This window comes from Lonchura striata, chromosome 1 (assembly GCF_046129695.1).
Source record: "Lonchura striata isolate bLonStr1 chromosome 1, bLonStr1.mat, whole genome shotgun sequence".
NCBI lineage: Eukaryota > Metazoa > Chordata > Aves > Passeriformes > Estrildidae > Lonchura > Lonchura striata.
The window spans coordinates 111,250,322-111,277,759 of record NC_134603.1 but is presented as its reverse complement, the minus strand read 5'-3'; the positions used below and the strand labels follow the sequence as shown (position 1 = coordinate 111,277,759).

General features: G+C 40.4%; 2 protein-coding genes across 3 annotated transcripts; one reads left to right on the top strand and one right to left on the bottom strand.

Annotated features, from left to right (window-relative positions):
• Positions 1–946: 946 nt before the first annotated feature.
• Positions 947–14,488, bottom strand: KBTBD2 (kelch repeat and BTB domain containing 2). Of its 2 annotated transcripts, XM_021553270.3 has the most exons (5): positions 14,335–14,488; positions 13,672–13,816; positions 7,011–7,539; positions 4,061–4,226; positions 947–3,666 (listed from the first exon to the last, which is right to left on the bottom strand). In XM_021553270.3, exons 3-5 carry the CDS (start codon positions 7,178–7,180, stop codon positions 2,131–2,133), a joined length of 1,872 nt encoding a protein of 623 aa, XP_021408945.1. In that variant the 5' UTR covers positions 7,181–7,539; positions 13,672–13,816; positions 14,335–14,488; the 3' UTR covers positions 947–2,130. The 2 variants fall into 2 exon arrangements, with proteins under 2 accessions (XP_021408945.1, XP_021408944.1); XM_021553269.3 differs by lacking the exon at positions 13,672–13,816.
• Positions 14,489–17,914: 3,426 nt separating this feature from the next.
• Positions 17,915–23,762, top strand: LOC144246033 (uncharacterized). The gene is made up of 4 exons (XM_077781906.1): positions 17,915–18,062; positions 18,778–20,599; positions 21,758–21,786; positions 23,614–23,762. The coding sequence occupies exons 1-4, from the start codon at positions 17,915–17,917 to the stop codon at positions 23,760–23,762; spliced, it is 2,148 nt and encodes a 715-aa protein (XP_077638032.1).
• Positions 23,763–27,438: the final 3,676 nt, after the last annotated feature.

Genomic DNA, 27,438 nt, shown 5'->3' with positions numbered 1-27,438 from the left:
TAATGAACCACAAAACTGAGCAGCCCATGCCAGCTGGAGTTACTTGGATACAGCTCATGTTTTTGTCTGAGGTATGTGATTCTCCAAATTGCATTATAAAGGAGTATCTCTGTCTTTCTTTTTATGTATGCTCCCCTGCATAGGCTTGCAACATGAAAGCAATATAAACAGACCTATCAGCAGGAACTCCTGAGTCACCTCACACCTCTTATCTAAAAAATGTAGGTGTTAAAAAAAAGTTTATGTAATGGTAAATGCAAATGTGTTATGTCACCTTCATAAAAACAATAAAATTGGTAGTTTGCCATTGTTACTCTTGAGTCCCATAAATCCTCACATGGCACAAAATGCCAAAGCATCTGAAAGAGTAGTTTTATATAAGGCAGCTTTCTTATCTAAAGCCCCTTTTCTAATCAAAACCTGTAATAATTGTACAATACAAAACTTTATAAAACCTCTTGAGACCTAGCCCAAACAAAATATAGGTGTTGTCTTTATTGAAGGCTGGTTGTATTTACTGCAACAAGAAACAATTAAGGAAAAGCCAATGACAGTCTGGACAATGGAATATATAAATTTGCCCTTGATTACTGAAGACTGAAAATAATTCTGCCATCTTCTGAACTTAAAGGAAATGTTCCTCCTTAATGCCTGTTCTTCTTCGCTTTCAGTAGGGCAGAATTTGTATCATGACTGGAGCAGTGCTGATTTACAAATATGATAGCAGGGGATTCCAGTCCTATGTAATCCTCAGTGTGATTTCAATACCTATTTTTCAGCTTTTGCTGAGTAGTAGTGAGCAGAATCAACTCAACACACTCATCTCCAGGCTTTTTGCAGCTTAACTATTTCTAGCTGCCTTCAGTAACCTACTTGCTACAAATGTGCATGTGGTGGGAGGGTGGCACAGCTCTATTTATTTCGCCCAAAAAGCACACTCAGGCAATTGGATTCAGTATTTTTTAATAAATTAACGTCATTCAAAATACAGTGCCAGAACATGATGCAGCTGAACATGCTAGTAAGGTTTGTCATGAAGCACCTGTGTTCATGTTAAGTTGGCGGCACCCCGCTACTGCTAGTGGTTCCTGGGATTAATGCCAGAGCAGCACTAGGCATCTGCTCTCCTGCACACACAGCACAGGATATTCCTGAAGTTTGCTTCCCCCCCAAAAGTAAAAAACCTGACAGCTAAGGGATATCTATACACAATCACACTACAGTAATGCTTGTTATTAAATTAACAGAAAATAAAGACCTGGTTAATCCACACTAAAACTTCGTTTTACAATGGAAAAATACATCAGCAGCAGGAAGTAATATACATGAGCCAATGTTACTGTAATACAGAATGTGGAGGCATTTACTGATTAAAGCCCCACATAGACCCGCACTATGAGGGCTGGCAATTCCTATTGCAAGCCCAGCAACTTAAGTCCACACCTGGTAATCTACCAGCTGCTTGGAAGACCTGTATTCTAAATAGACAGGTATAAGTTAGTGAAAATAGAATACATGCACCTCATCATACAGCTTGACTGAACCTGCAGTCATTTTGCCCAGCATGTTACCATACAATGGAAGATCTACCCTTCCTACCACAGGTGTAGATCCATGGGATTTGTTTCTTTTTCTTTTTTAATGGCATTACTATACCAACATAGATATTAGTATTTAGTAAGTGCAGCACAGTCCTTTAATTAGGCCACGCTGACAGTTATATAACTAGCACTTAAGTAGAATATCCAGAAGTAGTTAAAATGTAACTGGAAGATACTTTCAAAAGAGTTGTAATATCATCCTGGAAACAATAACTACTTTTTTTCTTAAGCTAATTTTCCTGAACTGAGACTTTATAGAACTAGAATTCTTTTAGACAAGTCAGATGCTCAAGCTCATGATATACATATATTTTTCTCAATTATCTGATAATAGTATTTGAGATTATGGAAGCATACCTGCTCATTTCACTAATTCATACTGAATGGCGGCAAGTGTTAGGTAGGGCATAAAAATACAACTCATGAAAGACAGCTCTGAGATTTCTGTCCCCAGACCTGTTCTTTCACAGCCATTTATTTCTTTTATTATAACGGAGCACAGACTCAGTTGTGCAGTCTAATCTGGGAGCTATACAGGTGGTAAAGTAACCATCTCCCCATCCAGCTCAAATTCATCAGCTCCATCTGGTGAGAAGAGATACGTTGGAGGTTTCCATGGGGACTCTTCAAGGCAAGATGGATACAGCTTTCCTACAGTGCACCGGAAGTCTTTCCCTAAGTCCCACAGCACGCGTTCCGATATGTGCTGTCTCAGGAACCAGCGGTCGAGTTCCAGGTCATACTGATAGGTGGCATACTTGGCTCTCTCGTTCATGTGGGTCTCTCGTATAAAGACACATAAGGAATTAGAGATGACAACAGCCCTGACGCATGGGTCGGAATAGCGCTTGGCAGGGATGTTGGCTGCCATCCTCCATTCGTTTTTATTCACGTCATAGATCTCCACTGTTACAGAAGACCCATCCACAGTACTGCTGGGGAGCCTTATCCCAGAATTGCTGGCAATATGCAGTCCTCCGATATAGAATATCTTATCACCAAAAGCAGCAGCTGAGGCGAAACATCTGCTTGTTTGTCGCATTGCCATCTCCACCCAGGCGTCCGAGCGGGGGAAGTAGCAGTACATCAAGTTGTGTGCCATGACGTAGATGCAGTTGTGAACCGCCACGGCAGTGCTCCACTGCCACGCGCAGGGCAGGGGGCTGACCATGGTCCACTCGTCCTTCTCGGTGTCGTACCTCTCCACGGTCCTCCTGTTGAGCTCCCCGCCGACGCTGTCCCCGCCGATTGCATAGATGTATCCTTCACAGCACACCAGGGACGGCTTGATGCGTGCAAAGAGCATTGGTGTCTTGGGGAACCAAGTGTTCTGCTGCGCATCAAACCAGTAAAAGCAATTCACAGTTCTGAAGACAGCCTGGAGTTTGCTGCTTTTACTGTGATTGGTTTTTGTGTTCTTGAGAGGAACTTGCCCACCTGCTATATAGATGTCGTTATCAGGGGTTACCAGTGTCCCAACCTTATGCAAGTCAACAGGAGGGTTGCAGAGTTTGTAAACTTTCTCTGCCTGTGGGCTGTAACAGACAGAAGAGTAAAGACTACCAGGGTTTTCAGCAGCAGCTTCAATGAATATCATCATCTCCTCTTTTGTCATGCCAAGTCTGGGCTTGAAAAATTTGGGCATCGATTTGTACAGACCTTGCACCACCACTGATTTATCATTAGGTGGCAAGCCTTGAAACCAGGCTCTCTGTGTTACTTCTGAAAGTGCATCGATCCGGATTTGGCTAAGAACAGAGGACAAATACTGCGAACGTGATTCCGTGTTGTACTCCAGCCATAACATAGCAGCCTCACGCACTGTCTCCTCCTTTTCCACATTTAAATTGTCACTGCTTAAAATATCTATCAGTAGATCATGTGACAGTTGCATGAAAGCCTCCTGGTGGTACACAGCTGTGAACTTGTGCTCCACCATTCTTTTAGCACTCTGTTTTAACTCTTCACAGCTGAAGAGATCAGCAAAACTTAATAGACGCACACAATTTTCTGCATTAATTTTTTTGATTAAGTATTCTCTACATCGTTGTAACACATCATCTACCTGTAATGGAAAGAAACACAAAGTATTACACATATAGTCTATGCTTTCATGTAGCACCAGCACATAGAGTACCTGCATCTGGTGTTGAACAACACAGTTCAGGCATGAAATACTATACATACAAAAAATACAGCAGTGACTCACTCACCTGCTTCATACAGACCAAGTATGCAATATGATTATGTCTGCTGGCAAAACAAATTTTCTAAATGTTAAAAGTGCACTGGTTTACTTCCAACCTTCCAAAGGGACTGTCATGCGAGGAGGGATGGCTACATGAAGCAAATTTGGCAAGCAACTGCTGTCTATACAGAGTGAACAGAGCAAAAGTGTTTTGAAATGAATAAAGAGGAAAGATCTTTTAACAAGAATAAAGTGGTTCAGAGATTCCTACCTGTAAGAAGCAGGCAGTTTCATAGAGCTGCTCTACTGTGCTCTCACTTATTGCCAGGTTACCCGTGTATGCATAAGTGATGATGATCTGCAGAGTGGCTGCATCCACATTCCTCAGGTGTACGTGTGTCTGTTTGCTCTCGCTCAGCCCACTCATGAACATTGCTCTGAGGAGAAACACACATATTAAGACAAGGATCAGCAGTGAGTAATCTTAAACAGTCACCTGTAAGCCTTTGGTGATTTACACTCCTAAAGGTGAACAGTCCTTTTGCAGGCCTGTTCACAGGTATTCAGGATTTACCTTAGGCTGACATCTACTATTCACAATAAAACATTTGGACAGAACATTAGAAGAGTAACATCAGTGCCTTCTGCAGAAATATTTTATATTCTTGCAAACCCTTCTGGGTTAATTAACAGACAGCGCTGATTTTGGATTTTTAATGACACAATTTAAATATTTTCTATGATAGGTGGTAAGAGGGAAGAAACATCCTCCAGAAAACACTGCTGAAACATACACAGCTAGATTTTAAATCCTAAAACAAAAGAAGCAAATTTATGCAATGACTGAGCTAAGTCATATCAAAAAGGATGCTCCTCTGGGAGGAGAAGAAATGGAGCAGAGACTAGCACTCTATGAATTATTTCTTATATACCATTCATCATAACATACAGTAAACTTCAAATTTGCAAGCAAAAATCAGTAACAGAAAAACTTATCAGATCTAATATAGGAAAAAACGAATGAGTATTTCTATTATATCTTCCTGAAGAAAACTAGAAAGGCAATTTAAAACATGATTATTGTTTCCTTAATGCTTTACACACCTCCTGCTCATCCTGGTATTTAATTGCAACACAGTTAAGAACTAACTACAATCTGGTACTATAAGCCATGTATTTGTCAATTTTCTTAAAATGGGACATTGGTTTCAAGAGCTTTATATTGATTCAAGTTTGATATTTATGGTTGTGCTAAAAATTCACTTCAAGGCTCTTTATATTTATTTTGGTTTTTTTGGTTGGGTTTTTTTTTTCTTTTTTCTTTTAGGAAACAAGGCATGAGAGAAGTTAGAAGGGGCAGTGAGTGCACCTTTTAGTCCCGCTTCTGGCTGCAGAGGTGAAGCGGACATGAGGATATATACTCCCTACGCAAAGCCATTCCAGAAAGCATCTGATACAAAGACAGTATCCCATCTCTATTTCTCTGTCTTCTTCTAAGCTCCTTAATTCAGGGCAACTTGCATTTTAGGAGGGATCACTGACTAAATAAGTATCAACTTGCTGTGCAGCTATTTAAAGATAAGCAAGAAAGTACAAGAGGGTACAGAGACTCCTCAGAAAGGAAGAGGGAGCTGTTGGAGGCTCTGGCTGTTGCTCACACACTGCTGAGCAGCCTGTGCTGGAGCAGGGCTGCACATCGTTCAGACACAAAGATGGAAGGTAAGCTGGCTGCAATCACACACAATGGCTGGATCACACAGAAAGATGCTTTGCTTTTCTTCCCCCTCCTTCAGGGCTATCAATTTTTAATAATAAAGCTAAATTTAGGAAGCTGAGCATCTTTTTGTAAACCAAAGTAGAGAAGAAAAACAGAACATGACAAAACCACAAGTTTAATACTTCTTTTAACCAGAGCCAAAACCTCATTCCATAAATAATAAACAAACACATATGAATAAGAGATTTGACTGCACATTCTGATGCAGCACACTGGGTGGACTCATGACAGCTTTCCAACCTTATGATTAACCACCCACATTAAATCTGGCTACATTTTCAGTGGCTGTTATTTTACAAATTGTTGGAACTATGTCATCTGCACAGGGCCAATGGTAATAATTATTATCTAGTGATCACACAGTACTTGTTGCTAAAAATTGGACCAGATTCATCTGAGATGAAAAAATAAACAAGAAAAGCCAGCAGGGACAAAAATTTCTGTAAAGGTAATAAATGAATCCTTCCACAGTTTTCTTCAAGAAAGGAGACAAAGTACAGAAAACATTGTAGATGTGTTCGGTATAGTGAGCCGGTCTCAGGAAAAGCACATTTGTAAACTTTCCAGCGTTTAAACAGCAAAGGAAAGTTATAATCCCTCCACAGGAAGGTAGAACATGTGTGGATGTCACCCAGACTAGTTTCAAGCTTGAAAATTCCTTCCAGACAGCCAGATTAATTATACTATGTTGCCAACAAAAATGATTAATCACTGCAGAAAACTCATGGTGCCTCATCATCCAGGTCTTACTATGAAGGCATTTGCAAAAAGTGGTAGCACTCAATGTATCTTATTAAAAATGTTTTAAAAGACCAAAAACAGGATACTTGAAAAACAAGAACTACTGAACTAAAAATTTCAATAGTATCTTGGGGGGGACCATGAAGTAAAAAAAAGAACCCAAACCACACACAGAAAAACTCCGCTTGCATTGCCACAACACTCAAGCAAGTTTCCAGCTTTTCTGAGCAGGGAAAACCAGATGATTCAGAAAAAAAAGCCATGAACTTGCATAGCAATCCCTACTTTTAGCAGATGCTTCTACTAAGAAATTGCAGTTAAACATGACAATGGAATTCCTGCAGCCCAGTCTCAATAATCCCTTGTTATCCTACCTTGGGAAATAAAAACAGATTAAGTATTTTAAAGATTCAGTGTGAAGAATAAGAAATTTACTAATTATTCAGACTCATTTAACTCCCTAAAGAAAATAAGCCATATCGCAAGTGTGATTTTCTCCCAACACTCATTGTAGAAACTAGAGTAAATATCTAGAATAAGTCCCAGGAAGCCAAAAATGTTATTTTACTCTGTGTTGGAAAGTAAGGATATTTAGGTTTTGTACTTAAGTTACTGATCTTTAAATCTCCGTAAGACATTTTCAATCAATTACTATTACACTCAAAACCAGGTACCACAGGTTTTATAGCATTTGAATACTTACCTGAAATATGAGCTGCATGTTGCAAGAACCATCTTATGGCAGGGAAATTCAGTGCCCTCAACAATCAACACTATGTCAGTTAACAACTGCTGTTCATAAAAGAATTTTAACTGCTCCAGCAAGGATACAGCGTACTCTGTATTTATCTGCCTCTCGTCCTGGGTAGACATGACTGTATTCCATTAATATTTCCAGGACCAGAGAGAAAAGTCAAGATCTCTTCACCAAAGAAAGGTCAGTTGAGTGTTTCTGAAGTAGCCAGGAAAGAAATGGCAGGAGGTCTGTAGCCTTCAGAAGTGATACTGATAAAAAGGGGAGTGTTATCTTGAACTGCTGAATCAATGCTTCAGACTTTGACCTCCTATTAGGTCATCACGCTTTGACTTGATGTCCCAATCTGTTCAGAGACTTTCAAGAGTGTCTGCAGAGCTCCCGTTGAGATCTATGATGCAGCAACTGAATGAACAAAAGTGAAGTCTGAGGTAGATTTTGTGGTAACATCTCGTGATCAGTGGCTGCACTTGACTGACTGAAAGCAGGAAAATAAAATTAATTTACACATTAGCACAGTTTGGAAAACCCTTCATAGTTACCTCTTAGAAGTAATTGTCTAACAAACATTTCTAAATTAATACTTCATTACTTGCAATAAAACCCTTCTAAGAAAAGAATTTAAACAACAAAAGTATCTAAGAGAAATGAAAAGCAGAGGAGTTTGTACATTAATTCTCATATGACCTAGACGCACAAATTAAAATTCTTTATTTTGTCAACAAAGCTCCTAAGGCTAGGGAGTTAAAACAAGGTTCAGTAAGACTTCATTCCTCCTCAAAGAATTATCCAGATTTCCCACTGAGTACACCTGTGAATTTCATTCAACCATTGATAAGACAGCCATTTTTTCCCCCATTTCTACATTAAACAGCAAGTTTTTTTGCTTCTTTGTTTTTGTCTATTGAAAGCTTACCAATACCAGGCCACTAAAAATATAAATGGAGTAATTTTAACATTCCATCACCTTCCGTCTAAATTCTAACATCATTATCAGCCTATTTATTTCACCTTTGGCATTCTACTAGAGATGAAGCAGAACTAGCACTAAGGATTAAAAAAAAACCCCAAAACCAAAAACACCAACAAAAAAACAACCAAAAACCCCTAAAAGTCTGTATTTCCAGTGCATATTAAATTCATCTGCTCCATGCAGAAGGGCTTCACCTATTAATATTTCACATTCCCTTGTTTTTCCTTCTGAGTAATTTCCATACAGCCAGGTAAGCTTGACTTCTGCCGACAGGAGAAAAGAAAAACAAGGAAATAACAGGAGCCAAAGGATACTAGAATAGCAAGGCTTAAAACACCTACAGTGGCTGCCAAGGTCTATTATCTTGTTTGGACATTTCTCCCCTTAAAAATGGGGTCAGGTTTTATTTCATCTTCCCCTTGAACACAAAAGCCTAATTAAGAATGGGATAGTTGTGACAGTAAAATTACCATCATAATGGGCACCAGAGTACCACAGCTATCAAATGCTCCTAGATTTATTTAATTTTGCAATGTTCTTCTGCATTCCAAAACTGAGGAATAACCAGGACATGTTTGTCTTGTGTCTATCGCTATCATTACAGTTCATGATGAACAGAGAGAATGCAGAAACAACTTGCCAGAAATTACATTCCTTAAATTCCACATAAAACATAAAAACATAAGATTTAGTGTTAAGACCAAGACAGTAGAAATACCTGCAAGCCACATCGATGATCTACTATTTCAACATAGTCCTGCCTGTAATACAATTCACAAACAGCTGTCTTTCAACATTCACTCACTTGAAACAGATATGGTTAATTAATGCCACTTTAATTACTACTAATTTAGTGTCCCTGATCTTATTTTTCAGTGATAAATATACACAAACAGGAATGTCAAAGTCTTCATTTTCCCTGGTTGTTTAACTGGAAAACAGTCCAACTAGTCAAACTCAATGCTCACTGGTGAAAGCCGTTAATCAAGGAAGACAGAAAAGGCTTTGATACTTGGTGGAAGGAGTAGATACTACTGTGTGCTACAATAATAGATACTAGCACAAGTCTTGACTGAAGACATTCAAGTTTCAGGTAACCTCTGAAGTCACTAAACCATAAATATATCGAGGATATAGAGATACTGCTTCTCTAAAGCATGACCTTCTGCCTCAGGTCACAGTTTCTTTCCACCAAGACAGTGTGCATCTCGTCTCTGCATTACTGCCCACCTTCCTGGTACTCTGGGAACAACTCACCATGCAACCCAATCCATTGACAGATTTTGCACTGAACTTTAAACAGCTACAGAGACACACACAGACTCCCTACGTGTGTTAGACCCACAGAAATAAATAGCTTGTGGCTCTGCTGGTATCCTGAGTCTCTACAGCATTGTTTTTCCTGGCTTAGGAGTAAAGTTTCAAGAACAATAAAAGTCAGTGGATTAAACTCTGTTTGGGCAGAGCATCAGTAGCACAAAGCTTTACAAAAGAACTCATTGATACCATAACTTCCTTTTCTGATGTAATTACAATGAATATTTCTTCAGAAACAGGAAAAAAAAGAAGAAAATTAATATGTACTGGTTCAGTCATTAGGTACCAGAACAAGTCAAGGATGCCATGGAGAAATTGATATACACCTGCTAGTAAGATAAAAGACATTTTTGGCAGAAAGCTGCTGACAGTGAATAACTGAAAAGCAGACCTGTTCAGCAGAAGACAAGTTGAAACTGTGAAATTAATTACTATAAATAACTGGAACATTTGAGTACGACCCTCAGTAGCAGAAAAGATGGAGGAGATGACAGGAATCCTGTTGCAGAACGTTTATGTGATGTGGATCACCTTTGAACCATACATTTAAAAAGCTGGAGCCTTTGGTTTACAGAAAACCATCTGTCATGTACTCCAGGGAAGTGCGCATGGTAGGAACATGCTACGTACACGATTCCCGTTTTCCACATCCATACTGTGTTTTGCTGCCAACAATAACCATTTGCTAAAGAAAAAGTTTTGTATTTGTCAGAAAGTCAGGACTCACATCCCATTCCCTTGCAATGGAAATAAATACATCAAGGATCTCTGAATTACTGGTCCAAAATTGCTATAATTTATATTGTGATTTGCCCAAGAGAACTAAATCTGTTCAAAACATTAGGATAAGTGGTAATAACATCATTTAGTGCCTGGAAAATCATCAAAGATAACCTACCTCTTTCACACCTCTTTGGAGAGTTCAAGACAATTTTAAAGGAAATACTCCCCTCACTTTGAGGCCGAAAAACAGAGGCATTGAAATAAAAAGCAGCTTCTCCAAAGCCATGTACTTCCAAAGGAGATAAGCAAGAGGCTTAGCTCGTCACAACGCAACATCTCTCTCATTGCACTGTGCCTGGTTGGCATACAGTCATTGGATCTGAGACAAATGAAAAACTGTGGACTTGAGAAAATGTCTACAGATGCACTGCTGTCTGCTGGAATCCCAACAACCGTGCAGCAGTGGACATTTCTCATTTATGGATTAAAAGATCTATGTCTAAAGTTAGCTTAATATCCTGAACTGAAATTCTGACAGAATAAAAATAATCTCTGAATACAAGTTCTAGGAATGAGACTTTCCCTTTTAACGATGTCCCTGGAGTGACCATTTTGTTCTGGGTAGTTTCTTGGAAACCAGCTATCCAAAACAGGACTGGCAGGTAGCTGCTGGAAGGCCACAGAGTGCTACATTGCAAATGAGACCATGTAATCACCAGGTGGTATAAGTACCTCCCTATGAAGCTGGAGATCAACATTAAGTAGCACCTTGATAAGACGGTTTAAGTACTACTCCTTTTTGCTTAAGTAATTTTAATGAGGTGGCTTGTTAACACTTGTTCACGTACTTCAAATCTGAATGAGACCATTCAGAAAATTAGTCATCAAATGTTAATGAGTTATGGGATAGGCTATTAATTGCCTTCCTTGAATCTGTATATTTTCTGAGGTCAGGCAAAGATTGATAGAGATACATACTAGACTACATACATGGCGGTGGCACTATAATTCAGTGTGTAACATAGAATAGATATATTGACTATTTTCAATTTGGTAGGGAAACATATAAGATACATAGATATAATAGTCTTCAACTGGACTTATTAAAAAAATTAATTTCTTTTCCACCCAAATTATAAGAACAGCAAAAGATATATAGGCATCCTTTGTTTGGGTTTTTTTTTTAGAGATTCTGATTCCTTCTGAAAATTCCATTAATTAGTCTGTCAGATTAGATGCCTAACTTCCCCTAAAATGGTGGGAAACACGTAAAAGATCTATGAAAGTGTCACAGGTTCCCATCTGCATCTTCAGCCATCGAATACCTCTTGAATTCTAACTTCAGTAACTCCAATTCACACTTTAAAAAACACACGTCATTTTCCATGTGTCTGGAAGAAAATTTTTAAAAAACCCAACAACCCAAACTTATCTCCCTGGACATTCAATTTATTTAATCTAGTTTTAACTAATTTAAAAAAACAAACAAACCAAAACCAAACTTTAAATACTACTTTTGTGCACTTTTAATCAAAATCCAATTTCCATCCAAGGGCAGCTTCATACAAATCACAAGTAAAAACACATCTAAAGAAGTGAGTCATTCACTATTTTAAACATAATAAAAGGTCAGAATTTAGACCTGAACAACTGTAAGCCAAACTACACAAGCCTTGGTGTGTGGAGATAGCAATCCTCCCAGCTAGCAACACACTGCCCAGCTCAGACACTTCAACACTTGGTTACTATGAGGGATATTCTGAGTTACAAACCAACCAGTTTCAAACTTAACATACCAGATAACAGCAAGGGGGAATGTGAGTAGTAAAACTGATTAGAATCAATTATGCAAATCAACACACCTAGCCAATAGATCTCAAAGATAGAAAAGAAAGAAGAAAAAAGGAGTTGGAAGCTCTAGATCCTTGAGTAATGTATCAAATTTACATCCTTGGCAGCGAGAAAGAAATAGGTAATTGATGAAGCAGTTCCAGACTTGGAAGTTTTCCTCTCTTCTAAAGCCATCAAAGGTGTCTTTGACAGCACAGTAGTCCAGAAAATTGAGGACATCAAGGAGATTCTAATAAGGCAACAATGTGAAATTTTACTAAAAACAAGGAAAGGTTTACTCCCACAAGGTTATCTTCAAAATGACTATTCACTTGAAAACTACTACTATTTTCCATATATATCGTGCTTGGGAGGCGAGTTACAACTTTGAAGTAGGTGAGTTTTCTGAAGCTACACAGAAACTAGAGACTAGAAGTGTCAGACTCCATGTTAAAAACATGCTTGGTCACAATGCACTCCTGTTTTTCTGCTCCTAAAGGAAGTTACACACTAAAGGAAACACCTGCTTAGAAAGAAAATTAGCATTTATGACATGATAAACCAACAGCTTAAATTGGCAACTGGACTTCTACACTGGGCACAGGTAGTTTCCATCCCCAAGGGTGTTTCTGTTTTGTGGAAGACTTGACCTGTTTTGGAAAATTAAACTGAAAAAAAGTGGGCCACTGATGTCTCAGTAATATCCAGTCATGTATCCTATATATACAATTTTCTTTTTCTCTGAACTATAGTACATTAATGAAGCTAGTCTGTTTTATGTAACAACTTAAATTCCAGTTTAAAAGCATGTGCCATTTTTTTATTCACTATATGATACTTAACTATAAATTTATGCATTTCTACATGAAGAAATTAATTAGTCATTAATCTAGCTTAATTAATTGTAAGTTAGTTCCTGAAAGGTTAAGTCTTATAATGGATATCATACTCATGCATATAAAATTTATTCTCAAAGCACTACAGTCCAAGAAAACTAAACCAAGAAAAAGAAATTTTAGCATTTGCACCAATTCTGGTCTGTTTCATAATCACATGACCAAAACAAAAAAGCCTGCTTCAACAAAGGAAAAAACAACAACAACCATCTGTCTAAAATGTAGTCAAAAATATTAAATAAGCAGCAACATCCTTTCTTCCTCTTTGGACTGTTCCTGAAAGACACTACTTACACATCTTTGAGTATAAAGGACCTCTCTATTTGACACACAAAAACAATTTGGAAAAAGGTGTGACACCTATACTCAAATTGTGAGACTAGGTGATGTATATATTTAGTAGATATACCTGATGTAGACGTTTAGTATTTAATGTAATTAAATTAAACACTAAAAAATAACTATTCCTCCAGATAGATTTATGAGAAATTAAACTATACTAAGTGTGCATTCTAATAATCTCTGAAATACCTCATCTGAACAAAATTCATGTAGCTACAGCCCTAGGTGAACTTCTAACAGCACACAGGCTTTCAGGCCCGTTATGACCACAAGGCAGATGTACATGATGTAGAAAAGCCAAGTTGGGGCTTTGCAATAAAACCTCTAAAAATGCACACGCTAAGTACAGCACAAATCCATTTCTAAATAATAACTGAAGTTATTTCGAAAGCAGTAGGTATGTATCCCGTTTCATAGCAGAAATAATGGTAAACGCCGGGAAAATGTGACTAACGTCAAAGCGATACTACGTGTTTACTTAGTCCGGAAAAGCTTACTAAGAATTATGTGACTCTTTAAAGCTACATACGAGCACGGCAGCCCACGCCTGGTCACTGCAGGTATCCATAGTGTACGTATGCACAACCAGACGGATCAGTAGGGACAGCTACAAGGAAGGGCAATGCCGCTACACTGCTGCTCTCCGAGACTTCACACGCGCGTCCCTCCGAGCGCTGCCAACACAAACACCCGATTTCAGACATCCCCGCCTCGCCCCGACCCCGTCACACGGCGCGGCCGCGGCCCCTCCCGCCTGCGGGACGCGGCGATGCTGGACCAGGGGCGAGGGAACACATTTCTTCCCTCTCCCCGATGCTCAGGTGCGCCGTCCCGTCCCTCCGCAGCCCTGAGCCCTTTCCTGCTTCCCCAAGAAGGAAGGGGGCACCTTCCCGTTCCTCCAGCACCGCCACACTCCGGGCTTAACGATGCCGACGGCCTCTCCGCCTCAGGGAGCCGGCCGTGCCCGGGGGCGCGGAGACGGCCCCCGCCGCCACCTCCGGCGGTGCCCGGCGGGCCCGCGGCCGGCCGGGGGGAGCGGTGCCGCAGAGCCCCCGCGGGCGGCCCCGGGACCCAGGCCTCCTCGGGCGGCCGCTCCCCGCGCGGGGCCGGGAGAGGGCCCGGCGGCTGCGGCGCGCGGGAGCGCCGCCACCAGCGCCATCCTTCCCCCTCCCGCCCCTCCGCTCGGACAAACCTCCGACCGCCGCTTCCTCTCGCGCCCGGCCGTCCCGACCGCGGGCGCCCGCGGGGAAGCGGTGGGGGAGGAAGAGGATGCGGCGGCGGATCCCGTCTCTCTCCCGGGCTGCGGAGGCGGCGGCGGCCCCTGGGCGCGCAGGCGCTGCTGCCGTTGCCGCCGCCCCCCCACCTCTTCCTCCCCCTCCCCCTCCTCGCCCGCCCGCCGTTACGGAGCGCCGCGCCCGCCCCGTCTGCGCATGCGAGGCGCGAGGCGCGGGGGGGCGGCCGGGCCCGCCCCCGGGTTCCTGTCCCTTCTGCCGCCCGCGAGCGCCCCCTGCCCGCGCGCCCCGGCAGCGGCGCCCCCCGCGGGACGGGGCGGGGCCCCGCGCCCCCTGCCGGAGCAGCGGCCCCAGAGCCGCGGAATCCAGCGGCTCGGGAGAGACGCCGGCACCTCCGGCGGCGACCGGCAACGGAGCCGGGCACCGAGTGCCGTGCAGTCAGACACCTCCCGGGACGGTGACTCCGCCACCGCCCTGGGCAGCCCGCCCCAAAGTCTAATCGCTCCTTCTGTGAAGAAATTCCTCCTAATGTCCAACTAAACCCCCCCTGGCGAAACTTGATGCCGTTTCCTCTCATCCTGTCTCTGGTAGCCGGGGAGAAGAGCCCGACCCCCGCCCGGCCACACTCCCCGTTCAGGGAGCTGTAGAGAGCCATGCAGTCCGCCCTGAGCCCCCTTTTCTCCTTTTCCAACAACGCCAGCTCCTCACAGGACCTGCGCTCCAGACTTGCTGCAGCCTGGAGGCCCCTGGGCTTCAGGGTTAACACCCAGCTCGGACCTCTCCCCCGGGAGGCCTTTGGTCCTTCAGCCCTCCTGGAATCCTAGAATGTCCTTCGGCCAAGTGTGGGTTTGCTGCCCTAAAAGCATAGTTCACCTGACATTTGGGAGGACTGGAGCTTACTCTGGGATGGAAGGAATTGACAGGATTACAGGAGGCTGAGGGAGGTATCAGAGAAACGAAAATCTTGAGAACACGCATCTTTTTAAAAGCCATCCAGTGTTATTTATTTTCTTTATTTCTCTTTGGGTCCACCCACCAATAGAAAGCCTGGAAAGTGCCTTCAAAGAGGTGAAAGTATCATGGATGCAGAGCAGAGCTGGGGATTTAAAACACACAAGTAATAGAGCCATGGAATGTTAAAGGTTAGAAGGGACCTTAAAGACCATCAAGCTCCAACCTCCCTGCCACAGGCATGGACACCCTCCTCCCACTATGTCAGGTTGCTCAAAGCCCCATCTAACATGGCCTTGAACACTTCCATTCAACAACGTCCTCAGGCAGCGTGCTCCAGAGCCTCACCACCCTCACAATCGAGAATTTATTTCCTACTAATATCTAGCCTAAATTTCCCATCTCCCTTTGTACCCATTGCTTGCTGTCCTGTCACTACAAGTCATACAAAGTGCAAGAGCTGCTGTCAGTGGAAAGGACAAGCTTTGGCTGGGAAGACCTGCAAGGAATGGATCAGTAACCCTTCCCAAACTTTATTGTTTGTGTTTTGGTACAAAGGACAGATTTAGTCTGAATGTTATATAAAGAAAAACCACATCAGTTTTGGGAACTTCCCAACACAGGAATACAAAGAATCTCTAAGCATCCATACCACTTTGTTTTTCCCTAACCACTCACCAGCCTGCATAGCACATGCACTGTGCTTTCCTCTCCTTTCACCTGACCCTGTACCAGTAGTCTCTCATTTGGAGATGTGCAATTCCAGAGCAGCAGCTCAGAGTCTCACCTCCTGTAAAAAGGCAGGGTAGAGTCAAAATGCAGCTTCACATTTCAAAACTTCCCATGACACTGTATGGAAATAAGTGCTTCTTCTGTTCATGTGGAAATAACATTACATTTGTCAGCCCCCTCAGCCATGTTAGGATGGAAGAGCATTGCTCCTTTTACTCAGTACTAAACAACTGGTAAACCTTGAAAACAAATGTAAACTTGGCCTTGTGTTTTCTGATTTTTTTCCCCTGAAAGAAGTGTTTTTAACTGCAGTTTGAATCAAAAGATTAGGAACATTTCCCTTATTTTTCTTTTCCTAAAATAAAAAAGTAATTTCCAACATTATAAAAGGGAAATACAAGATTTACTTAGAGATGCAGCTTAAACATCTGCAAGATGAGATAGCCAGCTTTCTGTACAACAGCTGAAGGCTTCTACGACTATTCCTATCCTTGTGTTTTGATTTTCCTCCCACACAAGGATGGAAAAACGCCCCCTGCATCACTGTTAAATGAGCCTCAGGTGGGAGGAGGAGTGGACAAGTAGCAGCTGCCTGCCATAAAGAGGACGTGGTTAGTTTTTTTTTTGCTGGGCTGTAAGTGGTGGCGGCAGCAGCAGCAGCAGCAGCAGCAGCAGCAGCAGCAGCAGCAGCAGCAGCAGCAGCAGCATTGGACATTAGGTTTTGGGGCTATAAGGGGGAGGAATAGCTTAGTTCTTGTAGGGGGTTTTGTTTGGTGCTTATTTTTTTTTTTTTTTGTGGTTTTTTTCCCCTTCTCTGCACCATTCTATTTCTCAAAGGTCGAAGTAATTCTTTGGCCTGAGGGAGTCTGTAGGCTTTTTGGTGCTTTCAAGAGCTGCACAGGCCACCCTACATGGAAACTGAAGAGGGCTCCAGTCTTTCTAAGGCATTCTGAAACTCTAGGCTGAACCGTGTGCGAACTTGTAACAGGTCTCTAAATAGTTTTCTTGTTTTCTTTTGCTTTTTTTTTTTTTTTTTGGAACTTCAAAGTGCTTGAGTTTTCTAAAGAATTAAGCTTCTGTGTTCTCTGATTTTTTTATAGTCTTGCTTATAAGCTTTGTGTGATAGTGTTGTATTGCTTGCAAGTATTTGTTAACTGAGGAGACATCTAAGTGTGGGAGGAAGTTCTGTCTTGTGAATTTTATATGGCTCTGAATGCAAACTTACACATAAGGATTTTGGTGGGGTTGTTTTTGCTACCTATCATTTGGTTTAAGCGTAGGAAGCAGGGTGTCACTGAAATACTTGGTTTACTACATTAGTTAGCTGTCATTCTTAAGTATAGTATAAAGTACAAATCCTGAATTAATGGAGTTCTTATTGTACTGTGTAATAACATATGCATTAGCATTACGAAGCGTTTTCTTCATGAAGACATTAAATATCTGATTGTGTGAAGCTTTTTTTTTCCTCTGTGTGTGTGTGGTCTCTTGCTCAAGGCTAATTCAGTGAAGGCTTTTTTATTTAATTGGCTGGGATACTGCTTATAGAGAGGCATGCATCTAAGACTACTGAAGTTCTGTAGCTTTAGAGCATGTTGCAAGGTTGCCTTGAAGGACTAATATTGAGAGCTGTGTACAAAAGCTTGCTTAGCAAAGCCCAACTGAAATATTTGACCTTGATAGCATGTCAGTTTGTTGCCTTCTGTTTGGAAGACAGCAGCTTTCTTTTGGAAGGACAGCTTTCTTCTGTTTTCTTTGGGCAGGGAGAGGAATGTCTGATAATGCTGACAGAGCATAAAAATAATTAAGTCATGCAGTTGATAATGATTACTTCTCTCTTTCAGTGTTTAAAGAAGAATGAGTACTGCCTCAACTTCAGAAAGTGGATCATATTCCACAAACCACCCAGGACTCTTTTTTTATGCACAGTCATCAGCTCAACAGCCTTATCCAAATCCATGGTACTTCAGTCATGCATACAGTCCATACTGCGTACCTGCTCCAGGTAAGGTAAACAGCAGCTCTCTGTGGGATCTTTGCTTACTTAGTTACATACTTCTTTCCTCACTCTTGCAGTATCTGTGTTAATGAGCCTCTTGAGATTTTAACTAATACTTAATAAATCAGATTTTTGACAACTGTAGCTCTACATTAATTCTGCCTTAAATATGTAGCTTGTGTAGTGGAAAGCATCTGCTTCTGGAGAATGGAAGCTAAGCAAAATACTAAGTAATGGTCATCCTGCAGACACAGAGCTCCAGAATATACTTGGCAATTCATATTTGTGGGTATAGATGAATTCCACATGTGCATGCATGATAGGTATGGATAAATGTAAGCTTAAGAAAATAAGAAAAGTATTGTTAAATACAGTTTGCAAGTGCTATACCTATGTGAACTTCTATCTTAAGCTGTATTTTTCAAAATTAATGCTATATCAATAGTCTGTGAAATAGCCAAAAAAGCACAGAAAACAACTTGTTGAATGTTCCAAGGGATTAACTCAAGCTATGGTTAAAGTGTAGATGTTGAGGTAAGCTATTCTCCAACAAAGAACTCTTTCTGATTTTGCACCAGATTTGCTTCTAAGCGTTGGAAGGTGGTGTGTCTTATTTACAGATGTTTCTGATCTTGTCCCTGTCAATGCAAGTAAATGTGATTCAGGATGACTTATTTCAGAAAGATGATATTTGTCTTTTCTTTTTGTCACCAATGTCTAGGCTTTCGAAGTGGAAATCCATATTTTCCATTTTATCCTGTTGCGCTCCATGAGTACCCTAGATTTTTTGTTCCACGGCATCCCGTGCATACAAGAATTAACAGAAGGCCTTATTTTAATGCTGCCCCACCTTCCCCTGTGTTTTATCATGCAACAAGATTTAGACATTATAGTGGCCCTGGGAAGAAAGTGGAGACAAAAGAAACACAGACTGATCCTAGACAGCCTGAAAGCAAGCAAAAAGGGCATCAAGATATTCGTGCAGAAACAAAAGGTCGTAATGCAGGAAATACAACCTGTGTTTCTCCTAGTACAGGTACAGAGACTGAAAGTACTTCAGAGAAACAAGATTCATTTGGCTCTTCTATTGTGGTAGACAGAGAGTTTCATAATAAGAACCCTGCCAGCCCTACACAGTATAGAAATCTTCCTACTGGAAGTTATGCCTTTGAGAAGAAAGAAGTGAGGATAGAATATGGAAATGGCTCTCCAGCTATTCAGCTGTGGAAGTCCTTTAAAGAAACAATCCCATTGTATGATGTGGCAAGTGGTAAACCAGTTCCAGAGAACATAGTGCCACATGACTTATTTTCTGTCAGCTCATGTGAAGGCATGATATATGGCCCTCATGAAGGGGAGAATATGCTGCCAGGGGCTTCCTTAGATGAGAGAAAAGCTGTTGTCGCCTCCAAACAGGGTATTGAAGCTGTGCAAGAGAAAGATGTACAAAACAATGAAGTGAAGCTGGATACAGAAAAGATGGCAAAATCCCCACCAGGTGAAACCATGGCAGTACAAATCACAGAGTTGGCAAGATCTGTTGGTGTGGATCAACCAGTGGTAATAGCTAAGAAATCTAGCACTAAAAAGTCTGCAGGATCAAAAACTTCTCAAGAAGAGCCCAGCTTTGTTCAACAAACAGGACTACTTCCATCTAATATGGAGGTAATGAGTGACTTTCAGCAGAAAAAGCTGAATTTAAGCCACAGTGCAACCAATGAAAGTCAGACAGAAAAAAGTATTTGGTGTGACAAATCAGTTGAGAAGTTTGCTCCCTCTAGCAGCTGGCTGGCTTGTTTGGACAGTATGGACGCAAACTACAGTGCTTGTTTCCCACATAGGAAGCATCAAAATGTAATCAGCCTTTCTTCTGATGAAATGTCCTCTGGAGAGGAAGGCTCATCAACTGATAATGCCCCAGTGTCTTATTTTGTGCCCGACTATGTGCTTCAGAAAAGCATGTATACTCTTCAGAAAAGTACAGAGGGCTTAGAGAAAGAGCAAATTAAAAGTTGCGGATCCCATAATGTAGATGAAGTGGTAGGAAATCAGCAAGTGAACAGCCTGAATGACCAAGATGTCAACTCTTCAAACACAAAGGTCAAAGAGACTTCCAGTAAAGGTAGAAACCTGGGAACCCTTTCTAGGTCCTCTAGTAGGAAAGAAGTCTATTCTCCCAACAAAAAAGCAACTAAGAGTTTGTCGGAAGTTGAGGACTCTGAAGAATATTCTGTGAAGGGAGAAGAGGAAGATGAAGATGGAGAGGATGAGTATGAGGAGGATGAGGATGATGACATGGATGAAATTGAGTATTTCTTTCAAGAAGCCCCTCCATATGGCATCTTGAGGCCAAGTAAAGGAAATTTCTACCAAGTTGGCCAGAGAGTGCTTTGGAAACCACCTAAAAATGCTGTACCAGCACAATTAATTTGCTGGCCTGCTCAAGGGAAAATAAAAACTAGGAGTGGACTTGTTGAAAACATTGGTGTAGTTTACAAGCCAAAGAAGAGAGAACAAGATGAAGTTGTACACAGTGACTATGGGTATTATGGAAGAAAGAGACCTATGACAAGAAGAGAAGAACTTGAACGCCAGCGAATGCTACGGAAATTCTTGGGAGGTGAGCTATTTGCTAAGGACAAAGTGCTGATTAGTAGCATGCACAATGAACACCTAATTACAGTTTCATATTGTAGCTTAAGCTGGTGGGAAGATGAGAGCATGTTGTAGCTTAAAATTTGGCCAAGAGCCAGAAGTCCTGCAGAATACTTTTTCTGATGCAGAGGGAAGTTTGCTGCAAATTTTTAGCTATTGCATAAGGACTCTGCATTTTTACAGCCAGCAGAGCATAATGCACAAACTCTCCTTTGTGTTAGATATTATATACTTAACTCTCTGATATTAGTGGCTATTTATTAATTTACAAAGCTTAAGGTAATTTGGATTATGTATTTACTGTTGCTTAATATCTTGGAAGCTCTGTATTTAAGTTTATACAGTCTGACTCTCCTATCACAAAGTAATGCTGGGTGCATTAAACAGAATTAAGTTCATTATAATCTGGTGGACATACCCTGTGTAACTTTCCTGCAGTAGAGGAGTCAAATAATTTTTTTTTAATTGTAGCTGCTGCTCTCTTAGCAAAATCAGTTTTGTACTTTCAGAAAATTGGTGTGAAACAGTATTAAATTTGACCTGGGAAAAGACATCTTATTTATTCCAAGGTAGATAGTCTTAGAAATTGGATTAATGTAAACTGAGAATAAGAAAAGTTATCAGTTTGCAACTGGTTGTATGGTCACTTCAGTAGGGGGTTGCTGTTTAGTAGAGTTGTGCATTGTAAAAAAACAACCAAAACCGGGTGTTTTACTTCTAATAGCAGGCTTAGTGTTCTTAAACTTTATTTTCTTTTTTTCAAAATCTGTACACTTAATGTCTCTTGTAATTTTTTTAAAGTGCAGTCTCCAGAAAACTGTTGCTATTTCAACAGACTCCAACAATCAGATCCAGCAGCTGGTTTTACATTCTGGCTTGTGGATCAAACAGTTCACCAGCATTACCAAGACTAAATACTGACCTTAATGTTTTTAAAAATTTTAATTAGGAAGGCTGTTAAGAGAGAACATGGGGATACCACCTGAAGAGTACTGGATTAGAAGCGGTGCTAAACCCAGATTTACCAGCCAAATACGTGGTAGTTTCTCACCTCCGGCAAAGAGCAAAGAACAAGGTACAAGTCTCTTTGTGTTTTTGTTCTTAAGGAACATCCAGAAGGATATGATACAAAATAGCAAGCATGTGATAGTTGCATAAGATTTGAAAACAATAAAACTAATCCTTGTTGCTTTGATATTTATAAAATGCCTGTCAATCAGTGTATCTTGGATATATTTACAACCTTCTCAAACTGAAATAGGGTATATGGGTGCATTGGAGATACTTCTGGGGATATTTTAAAGGTAATTTTATAGGAAATCAAAGCATTAAATGCTTTGATATGGCCAAAGCAAAGCCTTTATTTGTGTCAAGTTGTTACTGCCATAAACTGTAATATTAATTCTTTATACCGATACCACTGCATATGCTATCAAGAGTAGTATTATCTCCTAATTTTGATCAGTAAAACATGTAGGGAGTTCTATGCAGTAGCTTCCTATGCCAATGCTCAGAAAAACTAGCATAGACCAACAGTTCCCCTGATACTGCTAAAGAATGACCGAGTGCAAATCATTGTGATCTAGTCAAGGAAAAGATGAAGAAATCAGTTATTTCAACAAAGTAATGAGTTAGATAGTTTCTTAGCTCATGAAGCAGAATATTTTGTTTTTTCTTCTTTATAGTTGATGTCTTACTTGGAGTTCAGATCTGGTTTTGATGCTTTGCAAAGGTGTTTGAGTGTAGCTGCTGTTGGAACAGCTACAGAATTTGCTGTAGTGTGGGCATTGCCACTCTTCCTGGATCATGTGTTTCAAGTATCTCAGGATCAGTCTATCTTCAGAACATACTGATTTGCTTCTCTTCAGTTCACTGATAATATACACTTTGAGCTTTCCTATATCAACAGCCAAGTAGATAGTGTTTTCCTTAATTCTTTCTCTGCATTGCTTTCCTGCTTGAGTGTATTTGGGTATGGGATTATTTGCCTCTTGCATTGGAGACTCTCTATATGCAGACTTCAGTGTTACAGGGTTTTGGTTTTTAATGCTAGCATGCTCTATAGGAGTTGAAAACATTTTACTTTCGCAGCATTGTTCTTGGCTTCACGACAACAACATATAAAAATATGGTAATAGTTCTAAAATGACTGTAAATTACCTTTAACTTTCAGCATGTCTCTTCTGCATCTTTGAATTCATAGATGGTGCAGCAAACTGAGGATGTTTAGTCTATTCCTTGCTTACTCTTCCTCTTTTTCTATCCCAGATAGTTTGGAGAAGTCATCGCATTCAGTGTTAGGAAGCAGGAAACTGGTATGTTCTGAATGCTGTTTGTGCCAGGGGATGCCTTGGAAGTGCTATTAAAATTACATCCTCTTTAAAAATGTTGCCTATATTAGTATTTGCTTTTTCAAATCAAAGTGCCCTGCAAGTAAGAAGGTTTGTCTAAACAAGATACATGGCTTTAGCAGTAATATCATGCACTAAATTTGACTTCTTCAGCAGTGTACTTGTAGTGCATAACTTCACAGGTCTGGAGTTTTTTAAAGACAGTGGGTGAATTGAGTCATTTGGACAGCACCAACTATTCTTGAACACTTGAAAAGTGAACTCAGGCAGACATATCCAATGTACTAGGTTCCTTTTCTACCACATAAACACCTATTCAAATAATAACCCAAAATACAGTGCATCCAGAATTATGGTTAGACAGTGATTAAATACTGCGGATGTGTAAGACTTGCTTAACATGTGTAGTGTCAATTTTATCTGCTATGTAAAATGGGTACAAAAAAGGGAGGGAGGAAGAGGAACACTACAGACCAGCTGGTGAAAGACATGGTTATTTGTCTTGAGACTATGCATTGGAGAAATAACACCATTTATATCTTGTTATTTAGTGTGCTCAACTTTGGTTAAACCAAAGAAGAAAAGAATGGGCAAGACACCTTCAAAATGCAGAGACACAAGATATGAGGTGGAAGAAGCAGAAATGTGGGAGCTGCCTAAACACAGCATACACAAAGGTTGGTATACAGTGATAAGCTAAAAAAATGACTGTTACAAGCATTTTTTCTATCTTGGGGATTAATCTTTCTTGGTTTGAACTGCAGGGATGTTGGATAGTTTGTGAAATATGCAGAATATGTATGCAGAAAAGGTTGTGGGGGGGAAGCTAAACTTTGAGCACTTAATTACCTTGCTATGAATGCTAGTGTAGCTTTGACCAGTTTAGGTTCCTTCTTTGTTTAATGCAAGGATAGGGGAGGAAACCCACACCAAAACCTGCTGTTTTAATCTAGTTGCTCTTCAGGCTGCTGTACTGTCTCTTTAAAGTGCTGGGTCCTGTGTCACTTTGCAGTACGTGTTTTTATTTAAGCTGCTCATCTGCCTCAGCCCAAATGATTTGTAATTTGATACAACACAAATGCATATAGATATTTCTTAAGATCTCCAACTTCATGGATTAGGAATTTCTGGCTACTTTGGAGGAAGACGGGGAAAAAGTGTAGGGAAAAATCAAAATTAATTTGAGTCAGCAACAAATATGTTCTTGCGCATTTGTGCGAGTCTGAAAAGGATATAAATTGAAAAGGGTCAGTAGCTACAAGAAGCTATCTGAAAGATCAGTTTTCTTTCTGGAAAAGAATAAGTTAGTATAGTAAAATGAACCCAGATACTCCATCAGGAAATACGTGAGTCAAAGATACACTCTCTCTCATATAATAGGCAAAGGATTAGACTTTCATCCTGGAAATGCAAGGAAGGTTGGAAACAAACTTAGGCTGAAGTATCTTACTAGTGAAAACTTGCATCAGTCCTAAAGCCAGACTGTTTAAACATTGGTTTTAAACCTTTTATTGCTGACCAGCTTCTAGTAGAAGCATCCAGGAAACTTGCATAGTCCTAAAACTCTTCTTGTATTTTCCCCAGAAATAGTTGATGTTTCTTGGATACCTTCAACAATGTAGTTATAAGAGCACATGGAGAATGTGATATGAGCTTCATGTGGAACTCTTATGCTGGGATATTCTGAAGTCCAAAACTACTCATGCATATTTTATACTATCTGGAAAGTTGAGTACATAATTCTAATATCAACCATCAGTACCTGCAATAGGAAAAGACAATCACTGATATCTAGTCCTTTTTTTTAAGCAAATTGACATTGTTTGGAGGTGAAATATATACCTAATTTTTTTTTTTTTTTCTTTTTCACCTTTAGGGCATGGAACAAGGAAGTCCCTCTCTAAGAAAAGATAATTGCAAATATTGGGGCAGAAGCAGGGGAACCCAAAGGTTTTTTTGTATAAATCCAAAATTTGATTATTATTCTTCTGTATATTTTGTAAGTTGCTGTTCACTCTAAAAGGGCAAGAAGTGACACTGTGAAGACTGAGGACACAATTAAAACTGAATGAAGTATTTAACACCAAAGTCACCTTTTTATAACTAGCACATCCACTATTTAAATAATAAATGTCATAGAATTGCACTTTGAGACTTCTTGTGTTCCATCTTTACACAGTAGCAGAAAAACTTGAGACAGCCATATATGTGCACAACTGCTATTATAGCATGACAGTTAATGCTGCCCTGTCCTTAAACTCTGCAGGTTTGTGAAACCTGTCCATGTTATCTCATAGTCATATGATCTGGACATAAGTACAATATCCTTTCCTATCAGCTGGTTTTTTGGTTTTTTTTTGGTCAAAATGTAAAGGAATGTAGTTACAGCTGTATGAAGTCAAGTGCTGTTTTAAAGTTTCAAAGTAGTTCCTCAGATCCTACTCTCATAATAGAGGACTAAAACTGAAGCACCGAGTTGATGTGATGCTTCCTTCTCCCTGTTTTCTCTGGAGATTTTTGATTCCTTTGTAGAGACCCTGAGATATGGGTCTGAAAGGTAAAACAAGTTTTTAGTGGTGTGTCCTGTTTTCTGACTTCTTACTGATGACTTCTATGACTTACAGCTGATACTGTCCCAGAAATTCTTTTTATAGAACTAAGACAACAAAATTAGGTCTGTGCTGAATAGGAATAATGGTAACAGACTGATCTAGATGAGGTAGATAGCTCAAAACCATGTAATTTTTTCCCCGTGTCTATTAAGGCTATTATTACTGTGTGAGGAGAATAAATATGATATTGCCAGACTTGAATGATTCACAAATAAAGTGATAGCATCAGTGAAGAAAACGGGGAAACAAAAAACCCCAATGAAACAAACATCTGGTTTTCATTAAAACAGGGTAGGGGGAATGGAGAGAGAACTTGTATTTTGCCTTCTCTCCCATGTTCTTATTCTCTCTGTGCCCTAGAGTAAGCTACACGGATAAAAATAGCATTTCCTGTGACTGTTCAGGTTTTGTGCCTACCTATTACTCGTTTGACTTGCAACTGAAGTTATGCTATTTTCCTTCTTAGCGAGGAGTACTGATGTTTTCCTATTCAACTGATGCTATCTCTCTATTATTTTTAATACTACCTGGTTAATTGTTAAAGCTCTGCTATAACTACAGCCTTTACCACTAGCTGTTAGAGAAGTCATGGTGATAACAAGTTTTCAATTCCTTTTTCCTTCAAGCAATGAAAGAAAAGAAATGCATTAAAAATTCTTATTTGGCTTCTGTGCTGCACAAAATATCTGCACCAGAACATCAAAGAATAAAATGAGGAATTCAAGCATGGAGCTTTTTACCACCCATTTCTGTTGATAGCCTTAGCTGTGTCTTTTGCTTCTTATCTGATGAAGGAATATTCATGACCTCACAATCAGATGGCATTCTTACTTTTGGGAATGGGTAAGACTTGACAGGTACTCCCAAATTATCATCTTGGTCATCCTTGTACGGGTCTTGCACTACTCAGTGTGATTTCTCTCAGATGCAAGAAGCAATTTAGGGTCTGGTGATGTTCCTGAGAGGACATGAGGGAGTAGCAGTAGGAGAATTTACACTCTTGAGTGTAAAAAACGCAAAGATCTTTAGCTCTTTCTGACAACAAATGCTATTTTAAACTGGTTATATCTTGTACTGTACCTGTGCTATGTATGCATGAATGCTCCAGGGTTCAAGAAATAATTCCTTGATAAAGTCATATGCAGTGTCTCTAACAGTACTAGTCTTGTGACTTTAAAACTAAATCTTCTACTTGGCTTTTTTTCCATTCAGCAGCATGGACAATTTGTGGATTGCATCTTAACTGGCTTACAGCTGAAAGCAATGTTCCAGTGAGTCAAAAGGCCATGCTTCACAAAGGCTGTGAAGTACAAACTGCATTTAAAAGGCTGGGAGTTCAAACTTAGGCTCTTGTTTATTCAGCCAGGTAACTAAGGCACAGTGATATTTGGTTTTGCAGATGCACACACGTGTCAGCTTTGGTTCCCACTGCAGCCAGACTGACTGCCCAGTGACTCACTGCAGAGCTGGCAGTACTGTGAATTTGTAACTGTCGCAGTACTGCATTGCCTTGGAAGTTTTCACATGCTTTCTGCAGCATCTCCTGAAAGGCAGCTGAAGAATCTATTTGCTGCTTGGCACACCAGCAACAAACAGAAGCCTCTGAGATTGCCATACTGAGAGCATTGTTTGGACAGACTTACTGTATGGGGCTCAGGATTTCTAAATCATTATTTGTAGCTAACTGAAACCTCTGTTGCAAAGTGAGTGTGGTGTAATTACTGATGTGCAGTTGTGGATTCTGTTGGCTGGCCAGGTATTAAT

Bases quoted from the DNA above. Each gene is read 5' to 3' on its own strand.
- KBTBD2 (XM_021553270.3), bottom strand. From the start codon at position 7,180: ATGTCTACCCAGGACGAGAGGCAGATAAATACAGAGTACGCTGTATCC. The intron at 4,227-7,010 runs GTAAGTATTCAA...GTTTCTCCTCAG, and splicing joins ACATGCAGCTCATATTTCAG to AGCAATGTTCATGAGTGGGC. The intron at 3,667-4,060 runs GTAGGAATCTCT...TTTCCATTACAG, and splicing joins AAACTGCCTGCTTCTTACAG to GTAGATGATGTGTTACAACG.
- LOC144246033 (XM_077781906.1), top strand. From the start codon at position 17,915: ATGAGTACTGCCTCAACTTCAGAAAGTGGATCATATTCCACAAACCAC. The intron at 20,600-21,757 runs GTATTATGGAAG...ACGTGGTAGTTT, and splicing joins GTTGTACACAGTGACTATGG to CTCACCTCCGGCAAAGAGCA. The intron at 21,787-23,613 runs GTACAAGTCTCT...CTTGTTATTTAG, and splicing joins GGCAAAGAGCAAAGAACAAG to TGTGCTCAACTTTGGTTAAA.